Source organism: Schistocerca nitens, chromosome 1 (genome assembly GCF_023898315.1).
Source record: "Schistocerca nitens isolate TAMUIC-IGC-003100 chromosome 1, iqSchNite1.1, whole genome shotgun sequence".
Lineage (NCBI taxonomy): Eukaryota > Metazoa > Arthropoda > Insecta > Orthoptera > Acrididae > Schistocerca > Schistocerca nitens.
This window is the reverse complement of record NC_064614.1, coordinates 944,735,254-944,756,190: the sequence shown is the minus strand read 5'-3', so window position 1 is coordinate 944,756,190 and position 20,937 is coordinate 944,735,254. Positions and strand designations below refer to the sequence as shown.

At 37.9% G+C, this 20,937-nt stretch overlaps 1 protein-coding gene across 1 annotated transcript in view; it reads right to left on the bottom strand.

Moving 5' to 3' along the window:
* Window positions 1–3,721: 3,721 nt before the first annotated feature.
* The window catches only part of LOC126213607 (ankyrin-3-like), a 294,242-nt gene continuing 277,026 nt past the window's right edge, over window positions 3,722–20,937 (bottom strand). Inside the window, exon 37 of the mRNA XM_049941464.1 lies at window positions 3,722–4,634. Coding sequence (XP_049797421.1) covers window positions 4,517–4,634 — 118 coding nt within the window. The 3' untranslated portion in view covers window positions 3,722–4,516. The remainder of the gene's footprint in view (window positions 4,635–20,937) is intronic.

Genomic DNA, 20,937 nt, shown 5'->3' with positions numbered 1-20,937 from the left:
TTTTAGATCCTGGAAGAAAACGGGTGGGAGGAAGGGCACAGATCACTCAGAACCAAGGCTAAGAGGAAGGGAGCCATTGACATAGGAAACACCATCAAAAGGAGATGGATGTAAAATACAGTGTATAAGTAAGCACTGATCCTGATTCAGTACAGACATGATACCAGTACCAAATGAAGTTAGAAGTAAGGATGGATACAGAAGAAGTAGAAGAAGAAGAAGAAGAGGAGGAGGAGAAAACGCCAAATAGAGAAGCAACACAACACATCAAACAAAATTTAAACAAATAAGAGGTGGCTTTATTTTATTTATATTACATTACTGACACTTCTTAGAAGCTATAGATGCATCATAATAGCATTTTAAACTTTAGCTGCATAAATTAAAAAAAAAGTCTCACACACAATGACAGAAATTACAAACACACAGTTTCTTACTTCTTACAAGCTAATCAAGCTTTTTACTGTGAAGACACAAACATTAATCACTTAGCTGTTTTCTGATAGACATATATTTTCATTACATAGTTCATAGTTTGTCCTTAACATAACATAAGGTAACAGATTGGTGCTAACCTGCTACAGTGCAACTTCTGTGCAGTGGCCCCATAACTTTTAAAAACTTATATTGAAATGACCATTGCTGATAGTATTATAAAATAATATTTTAAATCCCACCATTCCACCTTCCTGGAACTTGACATATTTATACACTCTGTCCCACAGTATTTCTTCATGTCACCAATATCCTAAACTTTATGTTTAAGGTGACAAGAATATAGCAAGAAAGAGGAATCCATGACAGTCATACATAATGAACATATTTTATACAGACAATGTTTTGCTATATGAAAATAAAAATCTCTGAAAATATCTATGCAGTGTTTCATAATCTGTGCTTACGGAAGTTATTCTAAGCATAATAATTCTACTAATGTTTTACAATATATACAAAACCTCTGGTGACATTGCATAACCTAAATAAGAAAGTGTTGTTTAGTAATTCACATCTTCCATTGATAACATTTATTTCAAACATCACAGAAATATTATACAACAGTTCTCAGATGGACTAAAATATTTTCTTTACACTTCTTATTACAAAATAAAACAAAGTGTCATAAAATATCTCAAAACTTGTTGCACTTCTCAAGCAATTAACAGTAGACAAACTACTTTCCACATTTTTTTAAATTTAGAAAACTTGGAGTTACTAATATTGTTACTATTACTGTTTAGTCAAAGTATTATTCTTTATGCAAAATTTAATTGGAATGAGGTATTTATTTCTTGTTAGGCATACTATTTTTCTCTTGTGAATAGTAGAGTAGTATTGCATTTTGATATGGAATGCAAACAAATGCCAGGAGATAGGTGAAAACATCATTACTGACAGAATGAGATTTTCACTCTGCAGCGGAGTGTGCGCTGATATGAAACTTCCTGGCAGATTAAAACTGTGTGCCCGACCGAGACTCGAACTCGGGACCTTTGCCTTTCGCGGGCAAGTGCTCTACCATCTGAGCTACCGAAGCACGACTCATGCCCGGTACTCACAGCTTTACTTCTGCCAGTATCTTGTCTCCTACCTTCCAAACTTTACAGAAGCTCTCCTGCGATCCTTGCAGAACTAGCACTCCTGAAAGGAAGGATATAGCGGAGACATGGCTTAGCCACAGCCTGGGGGATGTTTCCAGAATGAGATTTTCACCCTGCAGCGGAGTGTGCGCTGATATGAAACTTCCTGGCAGTTTTAATCTGCCAGGAAGTTTCATATCAGCTCAAACTCCGCTGCAGAGTGAAAATCTCATTCTGGAAACATCCCCCAGGCTGTGGCTAAGCCATGTCTCCGCTATATCCTTTCTTTCAGGAGTGCTAGTTCTGCAAGGTTCACAGGAGAGCTTCTGTAAAGTTCGGAAGGTAGGAGATGAGATACTGGCAGAAGTAAAGCTGTGAGTACCGGTCGTGAGTCGTGCTTTGGTAGCTCAGATGGTAGAGCACTTGCCCGCGAAAGGCAAAGGTCCCGAGTTCGAGTCTCGGTCGGGCACACAGTTTTAATCTGCCAGGAAGTTTCATCATTACTGACAGTTCCATTTAAGGTCAGTCACTAACCACAAAATGTCTGCTTATGAAAGATCCCCCCTCCAAAAAAAAGAAAGAAAAAAGTCACCACAACATAACCTACTGATAAACACAGAAGAAGAACAGAGACTGTACCCGTGCAAAAAATAGTTCCCATGCAGTATCTGGCACCATTTATGGTAAACGATGGTACTCCAAATGGAGCAAAATGAATACAATTTAGAAAATACTTGGTCTTGAATTACTAGTAAAAGCTGCAGTGTAATGGGTTTGATGACTTTCAAGAAATTTTATCTCACATATTTTATAACATTGATCTAAAAATTTGCATGTATTTCCAACACCAACTACCTATCACTCACCAATTCACTCAAGTATTGGATGCAAATATTTTGTTGATGAACAGCTGTTTAACAACACTTGTGAATAATGCTGTGTGCTGTTAACTTAGGTCTCCACCAATCAAGCAACATTAGGTTAAGTTATTATTTTAGAAAGTCAAAATGATTTTGTACCATTACATCAATATATACCTTCAGCATCGAAGACCATGAGAATCAATCTTGCCTTTGGCGTTTATCTTGAAGTACCTTCAATAAAGTTTAATGTAATTTATATTCTATATATACAAAATATTATGAATTCTTCTTGTAACTATTTATTAAAAATTTCAATATTCAACAGTAACTAGCTTCTGCAAGTCATATGGCTTGAAAATTCAGTTTCAAATTAGCTAACAGTCAAACAAACTTCCATTGCCACATACAAAATATGACTCTCCTAATAATTCTACAGGTATCTACATTTATTGTTTCAATAATTTGCATTTCTGAGATCACTGTCTATTATGTCTGCGAAAGGCATCTATTAAAGCACACATCTGTGTGTGTGTGTGTGTGTGTGTGTGTGTGTGTGCACCTCCGGCCACACATGCATGTGTGTGTGTTATAGACTGCTTAAGAGAATAATACATTATTCCAGGACATTAGAAAATATGATACATGCACCAATGCATCATTTAGAGCTTCTACAAGGAATTCCAAATCAATCTCCACAGCAGAAAACATTTTCACAAAACTGTACCTTGCATTGGCCACATTCCAATTATACTGGTACTGCTTGAACAAGAAAAATACAGTTGTAATTGCACTTAGCTCCTTCTGCTTTCTTGGTTGTAATTGGAAGTTCACAAGTCCATTATTCCTAAGAATTACATTCAAAACTGAACAGGTAGGGCATACAAAACAACAGGCCTATTAACAGTGACACGTATCTTCTGTCAAGTAGCAATGTAAGAGCTGATGATCAGTGACTCAGAAAGACAAATTTCATTGAGAAAAATTAGGCACACTTCTATTTTGATACATTATGCAACTCTATGAATTAATTTATAGTGCTGCTTCAATAGTCAGTTTATCCTTATTCCATTATTACAACATATACTTGTTTTCAATTAGCTTCTGTTACAAATTCATCAACTAGTCTCTTCATTCCTGCACTATAACTTTTTGAGGAACAAACAAGCTGAGAAATGCATGATAATCTATGACATCCTTTACTATTGTGGCACTAACATAGTACCACACAATAGGCAGTGTAGTAATTTGTGCTGTGAAAAGCATAGTATAAATGAGCTGGTGCATATTTCTCAAAATATTTATTCCAATAAGTACAATAGAAAAAAAGGGCAGGTCAAAATTCTGTAACAGCCACTTCCATTATTCAAAATATTTACAAATTACATCAAAAATTAATACCTTTCAATTTTGTTTGCAATCAGAAGCACAAATTATCACAATTTTAATATCAGCTGTTCACTTGTCAACAATGCTTTTCTGTTAGCTTGCTCTTTGGGGCTAGACATGTTCAGCAACAAGAAAATCATTGAACCAATATTACCTTCAGTTTCTAATCTGATAGAATTTACTTTTCCAGTTTAAGTGTGTCAGACAAAACAATGTAGACTCTACATTTGCAACTACAGATCCAAAGTAATATTTTAAAAAGGAAACAGAAGAAAACAAAATTAATTTTTGAGATTTTGACACTCTTCTCTTTCTATATCTTTGCACATCAATGAACTTATTTTAAGTCACAAATAACATGTTATTTCACAAATATATATTACAGTCCAGTTTGATGAACACAACTCATACAAAAGACTTCAAAGCTCAAAATATCTGAAAATAATTTGCTGTATTTATTTTCCTCAAAGTCTAACATGAAAGATTTCTCTGAATGTTCTGTTTATAAGTTTTATAAATCCCACAGTGAAATAGAGCAATGAAATATTTAAGAAAAATTTTAAGCAGCACCATCCTCAAGCAATATGCTTTACTTCACAATAAATAATTACAGTCCAAATCAAACGTAAATTGTCTTCTACAGTATATCTTCTGTAGAAGAAAATACCAGTTTTTTTTAACATTTAAAATTTATGGCTGTTTACGTTCATCTTGCATGAATTTATCAACTATTTCTTGCATTGACTGTCTTAGGCCATCACTTGGTTCCCCTGTGGATGACGTAGTTACTGTACGGGTGGTCACTGTCCTGTAATGTAAAAAAGCTGTTATAGGAAAATTAAATATAGAAATACAAAATTGATTCAATGACTTCAGATATTAAAAATCTGGTATTTTTAACATTACAGAATTCCTGCAACTGGAACACAACTTTATAATTATCTTAACCATGAGACTTTATTGACAAACAGAGCAAAACTTTGCAGAAGAAATCTACTTGATATCAAACTGGCTTACGAATATAAAATAGTGTGGTTCTAAGAAAATAGGTTGATCAACACAATATTTATTAGTGGTTTTGTTCAAATAATGTGAAATGATGCACTTGTTGCACCAGTTGTAATCACATTAACCTAACCGACCAACAGAATTTAAAATTGTAGGTATGATTTGTTTCGAAAGGTACTATTGAAAACCATACAGGTTACGAGAATAAAGTCTAAAATGAGAAATGTGAGTGGCTGATGACTTACAAAATCTATTACATGTGCCTGTCCTCCTGATAGAACATTACATCAATAATTTAATACATTACGATATTGAATTATTGGCCAGTACTTACAATCTGGAGGGGAAATACATGCTACTGCTGATAGACACTTAAAAGTGATACCCTTCCTAGCTTTCGGAACTACTCTCATCCTCACAACTGCTGAGCTCTGAGTGACCTGCCATTCCTTTTTAACATTCCCCAATCTACCCCTCTGTCCTCCATGAGGAAGGGAACTACTGGTGCTGAAAGCTATGGAATGTATTGCTTTTATTTTCACGTGCAGGATCACACATTTCATCTCCTGAAAGTAAGTACCGACCAGTAACTCTGTCTCATAATTTATTAGTTTCCTTCGTTGATTTTTCCTTTGATAGAATTAATTCCCATAGTAATTAGGGACACACAAGCAGATCAGACACAACCTTGGTAATTGAAATTCCTTCGGGGAATATAAATAATGAACAGGGAGCCCAGTGGTGTGCCATTCCTCTCCTGTACAATTACCATTTCTCTCCTGTCGCTATCTCTCCCTCCCAGTGGTAAGGCAGTCTTCCCACCAACGCTGCCTCCTACTCCCCACCTCCTTTTCCTCCACCCAATACAACCCTGAAACCAGTCAAACAGCATAGTCGGTACAATGTAGTCAGCCAAGATAATATAGTTATGCTGGTGTATGTGTATTCCATTAGCTCTGAAGAAGATCTGATCTGAAAACTTAGTAATGTTTTCAGCCTTGTTCATGTATATAATGACAATCCAGGCCTCAACTATGAGGTGAGCTTTTACCTTTACGCATTTCATTATTCAGATACAGTCTTAATGTTCATATCATATTTGTCTTATCAGCTGCTAAAATAGAGGACAAATTGGCTGACAAACAAAGCTCTATATTCTTGCCCAGTTACAGAAGACAATCAATAAAAACATACAGTACCACATGCAGTCTGTATGGCATGGGGACTTCACACTGATGTGTCATCCTGCTTGAGTTGGAAATTATGAATAAAGGGACTGTGTCCTATTCATAAGGATGAGAGAAGCACTTGCATTCCATGACCATTTCAAATGTTTAGGACCACATTATTTGACAATGTACTGGTGATTCTATTCTGCTGAGGCAATACTGACAAAATTTTATGGTGTAGTACACAAAGAAACTAAAATGAAAAATTATGTAGTGAACATATTTAAATTAAATGCTCTGATATTTTCCACAGTTTTTTCTGAAAATTCACGTAAAACTGTCATAGAAAAAATGTAAATGGAAAGTATAAACAATTGAATTGAAAGTGCTTACAAATATGCTAACTAATATTATTGTTTGGCTTAATGATGACCATCATCAAAGAGCTGCAATTTTTGACAAATATCCTACATTTACTGAAAATTAAAATTTTACAAATTGTTGCATTTGTCAACTTCTTTTCACAGACAATGCATTTATTGCCTATTGTGGATGGATAACAGGACTCTGGCTTGTTGTTGTTGTGGTCTTCAGTTCAGAGACTGGTTTGATGCAGCTTTCTATGCTACTCTATCCTGTGCAAGCTTCTTCATCTCCCAATACCTACTGCAACCTACATCCTTCCGAATCTGCTTAGTATATTCATCTCTTGGTCCCCCGACTACATTCCATTATCCTCATTTTGCTTTTGTTGATGTTCACCTTACATCCTCCTTTCAAAATACTGTCCATTCTGTTCAACTGCTCTTCCAGGTCCTTTGCTGTCTCTGACTGAATTACAATATCATCGGCAAACCTCAAAGTTTTTCAAAGTTGTGGCTTATCTGAATGAAAATTACAGTTTGCAGAATGACACAAAAAGTATCTCTGGCATCACTTCTAGGCAAATGGTGACCTGATGATACTTAGAGGTCAAAGTGGCTGACCACAGTGGCTCATGCTGGTCCTGTAACAACGGTGTTTACACTAAAAGCAGAGCTCAACTTCTTTTCACAGACAATGCATTTATTGCATATCATGAATGGATAACAGGACTTTGTTCTGCTGAAATCGATCATCATTTGGAAATGAACAGCATTATTTTTAATAAGTGTTTTCTTAACAATTTAAACAACTAGAAGAAGACTGCATTATTCTAATGGATAAAACCAGCATCCATTCCATACAAATTGACAATTCACTATCTTCAAACTGATATAAATCAGATATTGTACATTTTTTGCGTAAGACAAAGGTTCCATTTTCCTCTGCTGGAACTAAGGATGAATTTTATTTAAGCAACAGATACCAGCTGGAAATAAGGTACAGGGTGTCCCACATAAAACCAATACTCTTCATGTACGAATTAATCATCTCTAGTGGAATTTCTTGTGAAGTGATAAAATTGTCTCGAAAGTTGGCTACACTGCATTTTACCATAAAGTTGAGTGCAGCTGTGTATTGGTGCATCAGTTGTTGTGAGAAACTCATATTGTTGAGCTGTTTCAGAAATGGGGCAGTCTGCATTAGAACAGCAAATTGATCTTGTGAAGTGTTACGTAAAGACATGCTCCATCCCACAGGCTCCACCAAGGAAAGTAAAGGTTCCATCAAGGAAAGTAAAGAAATGTTTCAGGTGAAATATCCTGGTAGGAAACTCTGCTTGACCAGAATGGAAGGCTGTAGGATCCATTCAAAATGTGCACAGGAATGGGCAACCAACAGTGAGGACTACTGAAACTATAGACAGAATTCCCATGGTTATTATGAGAAGTCATCGCAATTCAGTAAGGAGGTTATCACAGCAGGTTGGTGTAAATCATGTCATTTCATACTAATAGATATGAAATTAAAAGACTATTGAGTGAGTGTGGTGCAGGAGTTGAAATTTGAGGATCAGGAAAAGAAACAAGTTCATTATTGTAACTGGCTGTTAACATAAATTACTAACAGTTACTTGAATCCCTTGCTTTATTTCATATCAGATGAGGCCTGATTTAATTTTTCAGGTTATGTAAACTCCCACAATTACAGATACTGGTCACAGGGCAACCCATATATTCTGCATAAGGAACCTCTCCACTCAGAGAAGATAGGTGTTCGGCGTGTGTTGTCTGGCATGTGCATTACTGGCCCCATATTTTTCAATTACCCCATAAACACTACCAGATATCTAGAGACCTTTGACTCTTTCTATGGATAATTAACAGATACTCTTTCTATGGACAATTAACAGATACAGAGATGTTGTATATAATATTCCAACAAAATGGAGCAACTGCTCACACATCCACAGAAAGCAGGGCCCACATCTCTAAAGTGTTCCCTGAAGACAGACTTCTCAGTAGAGGCATGACACCGTGTGATTTTTATTTATGGAGCACACTAAAAAGCAAAGTGTATGCTGCAAACCCAGGCACAAATGATGATCTTAAACAGAAAATTCTTAGAGAAATAAATATCATTTCGCCTGCAGAATTACAGCATGTTGCTGGCAATGGCATCACGTGAAGTTAGCGATGCCTGGATGCTCGTGGCCACCACTACCAGCATCTCTTATAAACAGGTAATAACATGTTTTTTTCTTTTTTAGTAAGTTCATTGTTATTTGAATCTCAGGCATGACGCAAACTGGTTTTATGTGGGACATCCTGTACAGGAAATGAATAGATTTTAAAAGAATGGGGACATGACTTACAGTGCCCTCCACTGTATCACTGTAGATATAATCCAATGGAACTGATGTTAGTCCAAAAATATCAGGATACTGCACATAGGAATACAACCTCTTTGCATGCTAATGTTGAATGGCTTACACATGCAGCTGTTCATTTAAGGGAGGATGATTGGACTGATTAGTTAAAAAAACAGATTTGTGACAGAGATATAATCTCCAACAGCACATTAGGATTGCAGCAACAAAATTTATTTTGGTAAGACTGAACAACAGCACTGACAGTGCATTTGAATCATAATCAGAGGATAAATAACACAGGTGGGTCTCTTCCATCCTGGTGTCTGAGTGACCTGGCCTTCCTTTTTAACCTTCCCTAACCTCCCCTCTCTCCTCCACGAGAAAAAAATTGACAGCTCCAAAAGCTAGAGTAGTATCATGTATTTTTACTTTTACATCTGTCAGTCTGCTGAAGGTAAGTCATGGCCAAAAACTCTGACTGAAAATTTAATAAAAACGAATGTGCTATTTAAAAGATTCATTTAACAATACTTTACTATATTTCATTATTATCTTTCTTTTTTCTTTTCCTTGAGCCTTTTCCTGCAACAGCACAGGGTCAGCAAGGTTATTAACAGATTTGGCATGTTTAATTTAAGGGGAGGCTGAATGCCCTTTGTTGTTGCCACCCTATTACCATCCCAGGACAGAATATTTGTACCACAACTGTCTGTGTGTAGTGTTAGCCATGTAAAAGAGAGCAAAAGTTTTCTAAATGTTTGCAAATTGTGTAACTGAGGCAGGACTTGGGTACCAGACCAGTATTCACCTAGTGGGACATGGAGAACTGCCTAAAAACAACATCCAGGCTCGCTGATCTGCTGATTGATACAGGGCCGGCGCATCTTCTTGTCCCAGAAGTGACAATTTTGCATGCACAGCTATTCGGGTGGGACATATACTTCATTAATATATAACTATTTAATGGAATAACTACAAGCAGATACATAGAAGATACACAGGACTGCAGAATTAGTAATTTGAACAACAAAAGAATAAGGCGGTATTGGCCTAATTAGTTTTTGTAGATTTCTATGTAGGATGTATCACAATTAGTAGCAGCATCTTGGGGGTGCCAAGCTGAGAGGAGAACCCTAGTGCAAGATTTGCCTACAGCACATACCACAATTAGCAACTGACATAGGTGAAGTGTACAAGAGGTAAGGAGGGAGGGGGCCAAATGATAAGTCACTCTTATGGAAATATGTTCTACAACTGGCCCTAGTTACTCTTTAGTAAGTGTTCTGAAATGCAAGCTCAATTTCCCATAATTATTTTTACATGTTTCAAATGGTTAATTTCTATTTGTCATAGGACATGCCACCCATAAAATAATGCATCATGGAGTTTTAATATAAGGGCCTGTAAGAATTCTAACAATCTATTATCAAAATTTGAAATCTATAACATTAGTTAAAATAAAAGTTATTTAAAATCAAATTGTGGCTGTTTGTTCTTTGTACTGTAAATATTTTACATTGCTGCCCATGATAATTGCAACACTATAAAGGAATCATAATAAATAAATAATAATTGATTTACATGTGACTTTTATCAAATGACTTAACACACAAGTAATGTAATAATGTTATTTGTCTAAAATTACTATTTGGTGAACAATCATCAATGTGTTACAGCAGTGAATCATACATTATTTCATTAGAATTGATTTCCTATATTGGCTACAAGATGAGTATGATGAGTGAGTTACTGACAGGCAAATTCTACTGGGCAGAACATGTGGACATGCATTGGTTTTCTAGAATACACTTCCATGAATGCATCAAAAGGAGGGAAACATCTGACACTCTCCAGTTTTCATAATGTAGCAATTGGAACATTGAATGTTATATTATCTTATGGTGCATCAGATGATTGCATCATGTCTTTATCTAATATGAAATTGGACCATCCTATTAGAGAGATATATCAATGTCTTCTCACACACAGGCAACCATTAACTAAAGTAAGAACATACTTATTAGACCATTCCAGCTAAAGCACTCTTCATTTGACATTACTGGTGTTCTGAGCAAATGAATGAGTGAACACAGTCAACATGGTAGATACAAGTGAAATGTGGAGAGAGACAATTGTACATCCATAGCAGCACTCTAATAAGAAGCTAGACAGCTCATGAGTGTCATATGGATGCAACAACCACCCTCTTTGCAATGTGGCACTCTATGACCTACTGCCTGGTTTACATTTTATACAAGTCCCCTTGGTTCATAAATCTCACGTATAGTGGGGGACACACAGAGGATAGTACGCAAGCTCTGTTATGCACATAAAGTAATATGGGCAGTGGAACAAAACAGAAACAGTAAGTTACATGGAGAACACAAGATATTTTGCATTTATACTTAGACACTTCATAGTGAGCATGTGTTTAAGTATTTAATAAAAGTGACACTAAGATGGAATGTTGTAGGTGGCACTTGTGCCAGGCTATGAACAGTTCCAATTAGAATTTAAACACAGCATAGCAAAATAAAGTGTAATATTTACCAAAACTACAACATCTACACCAACACTTACACTGCAAACCACTGTGAAGTGCATGAGAGACGGTGCTTCCCATGGAGTGTGGGAAGAATGACAACTTAAATGAGTATGTGCACACTGCAATGCAAACCACTGTGAAGTGCATGAGAGACGGTGCTTCCCATGGAGTGTGGGAAGAATGATAGCTTAAAATGTGTATGTGCACACTGCAATTGGTATAATCTTGCTTTCACAGTCCCTACAGAAGTGGTTTTTAAGGGTTGTAATATATTCTTCACTTTTTTTGTCATCATTCTCCAGACCGATTTGATGTGGCCCACCATAACTCATCATCTCAGAATAGCACTTATGCACAATGTCTCAGTGATTTGTGGATATACACCCATCTCTGTCACTCCTCACTGTTTATGCCCTCTACGGTTTCGTGTCTCTTATTCTAGTGATTGTTTTCCACATATTGCTTTGTTCCTCAATTCTTCACAAGACTTCCTCATTTCTTGTCTTGTCAGTCCAATCAATTTTCAGTTCTTCTGTGCCATCAGATCTCAAATGCGTTGATAATTTTCTTTGGTGGTTTTCCCGGAGTTCATTATTCACCTTAGTGCAATGATGCACTTCAGATGTACATTTTCAGAAATTTCTTCTTCAAATTAAGGACCATGTTTGATAATAGCAGACTTTCTTCTAGTGAGCAGTACCATCTTTGCATGTGTTAGACTGCATCTTATATTCTCCTTGCTTCATCCACCACATATTATGTTGCTTACAAGGTAGCAGGATTCCTTCATTTCATCTACTATGTTGTCCTGCATCTTGATGTTAAGTTTATGACAGATCTAATTTCTACTACTCCTCAGACTTTCATCTTTCTCTGGTTGAATCCATATTCTGTGCTCTTTAGACTATTCACTCTATCTGACAAGTTCTGTAATTCTACCTCAAATTCACTTATGATATCAATTACATCTGCAAATTATATCAATGTCATTTTTTTACCCTGAATTTTGGGGTTGGGTTGTTTTAGGGGAGGAGACCAGACAGCAAGGTCATTGGTTTCATTGGATTAGGGACGGACGGGCCCTTTAAATGGAACCATCCTGGAATTTGCCTGGAGAAATTTAGGGGAATCATGGAAAACCTAAATCAGGATGGCTGGACATGGGATTGAACTGTTGTCCTCCCAAATTCGAGTCCAGTGTGCTAACCATTGTGTCACTTCACTCAATTCCCTGAATTTTAAGCTCACTCTTGAACCCTTCTTCATTTTCAAGGACTGCTTCTTCAACGTACAAGCTGAACAACAGGGACAAAGATTTCATCTTTACCTCTCACCCTTTCTACTCCAGGTCTTCTGTTGTATCATTCCTTCTTGCCCCTTGTACATAATGCATATAACTCGCCTTTACCTACAGCTTACACTTATTTTTCAGGGAATATCAAAAATTCTTTGAAGATATTTCAGTTAATACTGTTTCTCAAAACTTTGTGAGTGGGCTTTTGCTGGATAGTTGGTGTCTATCTTCAAGCATCATCCAGTTCAGATTTTTCAGAATGTCCTTGATTCCCTCCCATGAGTCAAACAAACTTGTGACTGCTGATGCTGCCCTTTTATGGTGTACATTCAATGAATTACAGCAATATTAAACTATAACTGCTAGTGACTGGAAAGAAATACTAGCCACTTTTAAGTTTTCTGTTTCTACCAAAAAAGGTGCAGTAAACTGAGGACTCAAGAAGATGTATTCAGATGTCAGTAATACTGTGTACTAAAAAGGTCAAAATTCCATGAGTGGGCAAACCACATCCATAAAAGTCAACCACTCACCCATTTGAACTCTTCACCTTCATTATCTGATGTATTCTGGCATCTGTGAAGCATACTGATCTCATATGCGACATTTACAAGCAATCAGTCGATCTGTACAGTTGACACACACTCATACACACACAAACATCCATCTTTCATGGTGTTGGTGTTGCTCTTTCCTCAAACAGAAATGTTATCGTTTAAGTGTAGTTGTACATTCATTAGAATGTTATAAGAATTATAAGGGTATGCTCTATCACAGGCTGTAGGGTACAGTATACACTACATATGTAGAGAAACTTTCAGTGCTGTAACTTGCAGCTCTGCAAGACAGGCAGAAAAGAGAAATAGATTCCATACTCAATCTGATCAAAACTACAGGATGATTCAGAGAAGCAATTTTTTTTTTTTTTTTAATTTTTGTGGAGCTCTGGACAGTAGTTAATGCTGAGTAACATATAGAAACCAACTCATACCGTCTTGCCATTTAGTTAACATGGACACTTGGTGTGGTGCACAACATACTTTTGCCATCGAAGACACATCTGGTTTGCCCTGATACATCCTTCAGGGATGCATTACCAAATGTCCACTACCTCCTCACCACCAAATCACTGGAATGTCTGGCCTCAGTGACCTGTGTCTGTGATAAAAAAAAAGTGAATTGGACAGAATAAATATTTTTTTTTTTACCACAATGTGTAAGTTCATTCGTGTGTGTGTGTGTGTGTGCGTGCGTGCGTGCGTGCGCACAGACACAGACACACACACACACACACACACACACACACACTATTGAAAACAGATATCTATTTTGTCCATTGCACTTTTTATCACACACACGTCACTGGGACCAGCCATTCCATTGCTTTGGTGGTGAGGCCATGGATGTCTTTCAATTCGCCCCTGAAGGATGTATCGGGGCAAGCCAGGGCCAGGTGGGCGATTTTTTGCTTTTCGGTTCCACATCAGCTGAAGCTCTCCACTGAATAGCTCTTCACTGAATAAGGCTTATTTTGCAGATACCATGGATTCTGCAAATCATATTTATGTAACACCACTGTCTTCTGGGAAAATGGAGCCTTCAAAGTTGAACTTGCCATGAGGTGGGGGTTTTTGATGTTGTGATCTTCCAAAAGTGATGTCCAGTAATTATTAATGGACAAGTCATTGAGTTGGTTGGCGACAGCTACAGTCTTAGCTGCTGTCATTTAATGAAACATGTGTCAATATGAATGGAAGGGGACGAGTGGGCATCACATTTTGGCAACTGTGATTTGAGGGCTGCCAGTCATCTAGTCTGGCACTCCGCACTCCATTTTCAGGCCACAAGTGGCCCATCGGGACCATCCGACTGCTGTGTCATCCTCAGCTGAGGATGCAGATAGGAGGGACATGTGGTCAGCACACCTCTCTCATGGTCGTAATGATGGTTTTCTTTGACCGTAGGCGCTAGTATTAGTTCGAGTAGTTCCTCAATTGGCACCATGAGGCTGAGTGCACCCTGAAAAATGGCAACGGCGCATGGCAGCCTGGATGGTCACCCATCCAAGTGCTGGCCATACCCAACAGCCCTTAACTTCAGTGATCTGACAGGAACCGGTGTATCCACTGTGGCAGGGTCGTTGCCGTCTAGTCTGGGGAGGTACCATATTACTCAGTAATGGGAGGCACTGGAGCGGAGTTGTTCTAGTAGTTCCAAATATGATTCACACTGCCTGATTTAGTTCTGTGATGACAATGATAGTGTGAAGATTCCACTTGGAGAATTTTGTCATCACTTTGTGACACCACGATCACATTCCATTACATTTTCAGTTAACACATGGATATGAAATTTTGAGGAAACAGGCTCAACAATGAAAAAGCATCTTCCAGGCTGTGTGCTGACTGTTCATACACCAGACAATATCTTGTTTCATAAAAAGCCCACATTGTTCAATCCACCACTGTGCATTATCTTTACTGTTACAAAGTTCAAGTTTTCAAAGAAGATTGGTACAGGACTTTTTCCTATTAAAGACTGTAAAAAATATCAAGATGGCAGTCTTCTCAATTCAAATAGATATTACAAATTAAGGAAAGCTTGGGATCCACTTAATCTTTTATATTAATAAATGTAAAATTAAAAATGGAGGAAAGAGCTGATTATTCTCGTGACTTATGTTGAAACTATCTGTTATACGTCATAGATGTATTACTATTAATTTAGGAGGTTTTAAAGTAATAACCAAATTTAAAAAAATCTCTGTATCACACTATCTCACCTTCAATAAATTATATACGTGTAGCAAATTCCATCAAGCAGCTTATGCAACACACTGTAATTATATTTTTTCATTGGATTAATCATGCATCACCTCCCATAGCTACACTTTAATAAAATCACAGAGTAACTCACACTTGGTACTACATACATCAGTAACTAGTGGTGATATGGAAAACAACTGAAATGTGAAACAATTACTGAAGACTATTGTAGTCACTTCCAAGTTGCTAAACAAGAAATGTGATATAACTCAACAGTAGTTACTGCCTTCTCAACTGAAGAGAGAAGCCTACACATTTTACAGATGATAGGACAAGGCTACAATTCAGTAATAAGTGCTCTGACACAATGCATTTCACACTTGCATTAAAGTTCAGACTCCTATATATTCCTTTTCCTAAGCCATTGTGATTGCTTCGTGATCAAAAGTGAGTTTGTCAAACCAAATAATCATGTATGAATATCAGAACTAAACTAGTGTTGCATTGAGTTAAATTTATATGTCCATGCGTTTAGAGGGGAAATGAAGACGGAAGAATAAATAAAATAAAAAGGCAAACTTTGTATGGTTGGCTTGGTTCAGTGCTTATTCTCTTGTATTCTCTTCCATTCCTTCCACTGCAAATCATTCCTCACAACTACAAGCAATCGTAGGGAACACTGGCAAAGTGTTCTCATATACCTGTCCAAATGTGTTCACTTAAATACAATCTGTTGGAAGTGAGGCTTTGTAGAGGTGCAGATCCCCTGCCACAGCATTGCCTGGAACTATGACAAGGACAGGTAATTAGCTGAGGGTATAGGAAGAGTCCTCCCCCCATGAACCATGGACCTTGCCGTTGGTGGGGAGGCTTGCGTGCCTCAACGATACAGATAGCCGTACCGTAGGTGCAACCACAACGGAGGGGTATCTGTTGAGAGGCCAGACAAACGTGTGGTTCCTGAAGAGGGGCAGCAGCCTTTTGAGTAGTTGCAGGGGCAACAGTCTGGATGACTGACTGAGCTGGCCTTGTAACAATAACCAAAACGGCCTTGCTGTTGTGGTACTGCAAACGGCTGAAAGCAAGGAGAAACTACAGCCGTAATTTTTCCCAAGGGCATGCAGCTTTACTGTATGGTTAAATGATGATGGCGTCCTCTTGAGTAAAATATTCCGGAGGTAAAATAGTCCCCCATTCGGAACTCTGGGTGGGGACTACTCAAGAGGACATCGTTATCAGGAGAAAGAAAACTAGCATTCTACGGATTGGAGTGTGGAATGTCAGATCCCTTAATCGGGCAGGTAGGTTAGAAAATTTAAAAAGGCAAATGGATAGGTTTAAGTTAGATATAGTGGGAATTAGTGAAGTTTGGTGGCAGGAGGAACAAGACTTTTGGTCAGGTGAATAGAGAGTTATAAATACAAAATCAAATAGGGGTAATGCAGGAGCAGGTTTAATAATGAATAAAAAAAATAGGAGTGCAGGTAAGCTACTACAAACAGCATAGTGAACGTATTATAATGGCCAAGATAGACACGAAGCCCATGCCTACTACAGTAGTACAAGTTTATATGCCTACTAGCTCTGCAGATGACGAAGAAATTGAAGAAATGTATGATGAGATAAAAGAAATTATCCAGGTAGTGAAGGGAGACGAAAATTTAATAGTCATGGGTGACTGGAATTTGACAGTAGGAAAAGGGAGAGAAAGAAACATAGTAGGTGAATATGGATTGGGGATAAGAAATAAAAGAGGAAGCTGGCTGGCAGAATTTTGCACAGAGCATAATTTAATCATAGCTAACACTTGGTTCAAGAATCATAAAAGAAGGTTGTATACATCGAAGAATCCTGGAGGTATCAGATAGATTATGTAATGGTAAGACAGAGATTTAGGAACCAGGTTTTAAATTGTAGGACATTTCCAGGGGCAGATGTGGACTCCGACCACAATCTATTGGTTATGAACTGTAGATTAAAACTGAAGAAATTGCAAAAAGGTGGGAATTTAAGGAGATGGGACCTGGACAAACTGACTAAACCAGAGGTTGTACAGAGTTTCAGGGACAGCATAAGGGAACAATTGACAGGAATGGGGGAAAGAAATACAGTAGAAGACGAATGGGTAGCTCTGAGGGATGAAATAGTGAAGGCAGCAGAGGATAAGTAGGTAAAAAGACGAGGGCTAGTAGAAATCCTTGGGCAACAGAAGAAATATTGAATTTAATTGATGAAAGGAGAAAATATAAAAATCCAGTAAATGAAGCAGGCAAAAAGGAATACAAACGTCTCAAAAATGAGACCGACAGGAAGTGCAAAATGGCTAAGCAGGCATGGCTAGAGGACAAATGTAACGATGTAGAGGCTTATCTCACTAGGGGGTAAGATAGATACAGCCTACAGGAAAATTAAAGAGACCTTTGGAGAAAATAGAACCAGTTGTATGAATATCAAGAGCACAGATGGAAACCCAGTTCTAAGCAAAGAGGGGAAAGCAGAAAGGTGGAAGGAGTATATAGAGGGTCTATACAAGGGTGATGTACTTGAGGACAATATTATGGAAATGGAAGAGGATGTAGATGAAGATGAATTGGGAGATACGATACTGCGTGAAGAGTTTGACACAGCACTGAAAGACCTGAGTCGAAACAAGGCCCCGGGAGTAGACAACATTCCATTACAACTACTGACAGCCTTGGGAGAGCCAGTGCTGACAAAACTCTACCATCTGGTGAGCAAGATGTATGAGACAGGCAAAATACCCTCAGACTTCAAGAAGAATATAATAATTCGAATCCCAAAGAAAGCAGGTGTTGACAGTTGTGAAAATTACCGAACTATCAACTTAATAAGCCACAGCTGCAAAATACTAATGCGAATTATTTACAGAAGAATGGGAAAAACTGGTAGAAGCCGACCTCAGGGAAGATCAGTTTGGATTCCGTAGAAATGTTGGAACACGTGAGGCAATACTGACCTTACGACTTATCTTAGAAGAAAGATTAAGGAAAGGCAAACCTACATTTCTAGCATTTGTAGACTTAGAGAAAGCTTTTGACAATGTTGACTGGAATACTCTCTTTGAAATTCTGAAGGTGGCAGGGGTAAAATACAGGGAGTGAAAGGCTATTTACAATTTGTACAGAAACCAGGTGACAGTTATTGGGGTCGAGGGGCATGAAAGGGAAGCAGTGGTTGGGAAGGGAGTGAGACAGGGTTGTAGCCTCTCCCCGATGTTATTCAATCTGTATATTGAGCAAGCAGTAAAGGAAACAAAAGAAAAATTCGGAATAGGTATTAAAATCCATGGAGAAGAAATAAAAACTTTGAGGTTCGCCGATGACATTGTAATTCTGTCAGAGACAGCAAAGGACTTGGAAGAGTTGTTGAACGGAATGGACAGTGTCTTGAAAGGAGGATATAAGATGAACATCAACAAAAGTAAAATGAGGATAATGGAATGTTGTCGAATTAAGTTGGGTGATGCTGAGGGAGTTAGATTAGGAAATGAGACACTTAAAGTATTAAAGGAGTTTTGCTATTTGGGGAGCAAAATAACTGATGATGGTCGAAGTAGAGAGGATATAAAATGTAGACTGGCAATGGCAAGGAGAGCGTTTCTGAAGAAGAGAAATTTGTTAACATCGAGTATAGATTTAAGTGTCAGGAAGTTTTTTCTGAAAGTATTTGTATGGAGTGTAACCATGTATGGAAGTGAAACATGGACAATAAATAGTTTGGACAAGAAGAGAATAGAAGCTTTCGAAATGTGGTGCTACAGAAGAATGTTGAAGATTAGGTGGGTAGATCACATAACTAATGATGAGGTATTGAATAGGATTGCGGAGAAGAGAAGTTTGTGGCACAACTTGACTAGAAGAAGGGATCGGTTGGTAGGACATGTCCTGAGGCATCAAGGTATTACAAATTTAGCATTGGAGGGCAGTGTGGAGGGTAAAAATCATAGAGGGAGACCAAGAGATGAATACACTAAGCAGATTCAGAAGGATGTAGGTTGTAGTAGGTACTGGGAGATGAAGGAGCTTGCACCGGATAGATTAGCATGGAGAGCTGCATCAAACCAGTCTCAGGACTGAAGACCACAACAACAACAACAACAACAACAATGGGAAGAGTGTGGTAGAACAGGTCACAGGCCTCTGGTGCCCCTTCTACTCTGAACAAGACACTCAGCTAAGGCCGGTATTACACTATCATATTGCTTCATCAAAGATATGATCAAATATTTGTCAAATTTGTTTGACAAAGATATCTGACATGGCACTAAAAAGGGGTATTACACTGTCATCATATTTTTCGTCAAAGTTCAAGATGGCTGACAACAACCTGTTATTATGCACAGCAGTTGCATGTGCCATAATAGCACTGTGTGCGCATTTGGAAGAGAAGCGCGGGTGGGGGGGGGGGGGGGGGAGAAAAAAGAAACATACCTGGGTGAAGCCATGGGTTTTACAAGGAAACGATTGAAGCATTCAACAAAATTTGTTATGCAAGCTTCTAGTGTAGGACATAAGTTGTACATAAATTACTCAAGAACGGATGAGAGCACATTTCAGTATTTGCACAGTGAAGTATCTCATCATATCACAAAGCACAATACTCACTTACGAACTGCTATATCTGCAGAAGACAGACTCAGTAAGATTCAGATTTCTTGCTGCAGGAGAGAGTGTTACTCTAGCTTCCAGTACAGCACTATAATACACAGTGTACATTAACTAAAATAATACCTGAAACTTGTGAAGCAATTTATAAAGCACTAAAGGACCAATATTTGAAAGTAAATAAATGTTCAATGCACTTTATGTGCATTAAGAACCATTTTTATTGTAGGTCGAAGTAATAATTACATTTTGTGGCCCACAACAACCAAATGAATAGAAATTTATGAAGCTGATGAGGCTCTTTACAATGTGGGGCATCCTGAGTACAAAAATAGCTTAAGAAGACTGGAGAGCTCAGAATATATATATATATATATATATATATATATATATATATATATATATATATATATATATATATATATATATATATATATATAAAAACAAAGCTAATGTGACTTACCAAATGAAAGTGCTGGCAGGTCGACAGACACACAAACAAACACAAACATACACACAAAATTCAAGCTTTCGCAACAAACTGTTGCCTCATCAGGAAAGAGGGAAGGAGAGGGAAAGACGAAAGGATGTGGGTTTTAAGGGAGAGGGTAAGGAGTCATTCCAATCCCGGGAGCGGAAAGACTTACCTTAGGGGGAAAAAAGGACGGGTATACACTCGCACACACACACATATCCATCCAAACATATACAGACACAAGCAGACATATTTAAAGACAAAGAGTTTGGGCAGAGATGTCAGTCGAGGCAGAAGTGCAGAGGCAAAGATGTTGTTGAATGACAGGTGAGGTATGGGTGGCGGCAACTTGAAATTAGCGGAGATTGAGGCCTGGTGGATAACGGGAAGAGAGGATATATTGAAGAGCAAGTTCCCATCTCCGGAGTTTGGATAGGTTGGTGTTAGTGGGAAGTATCCAGATAACCCGGATGGTGTAACACTGTGCCAAGATGTG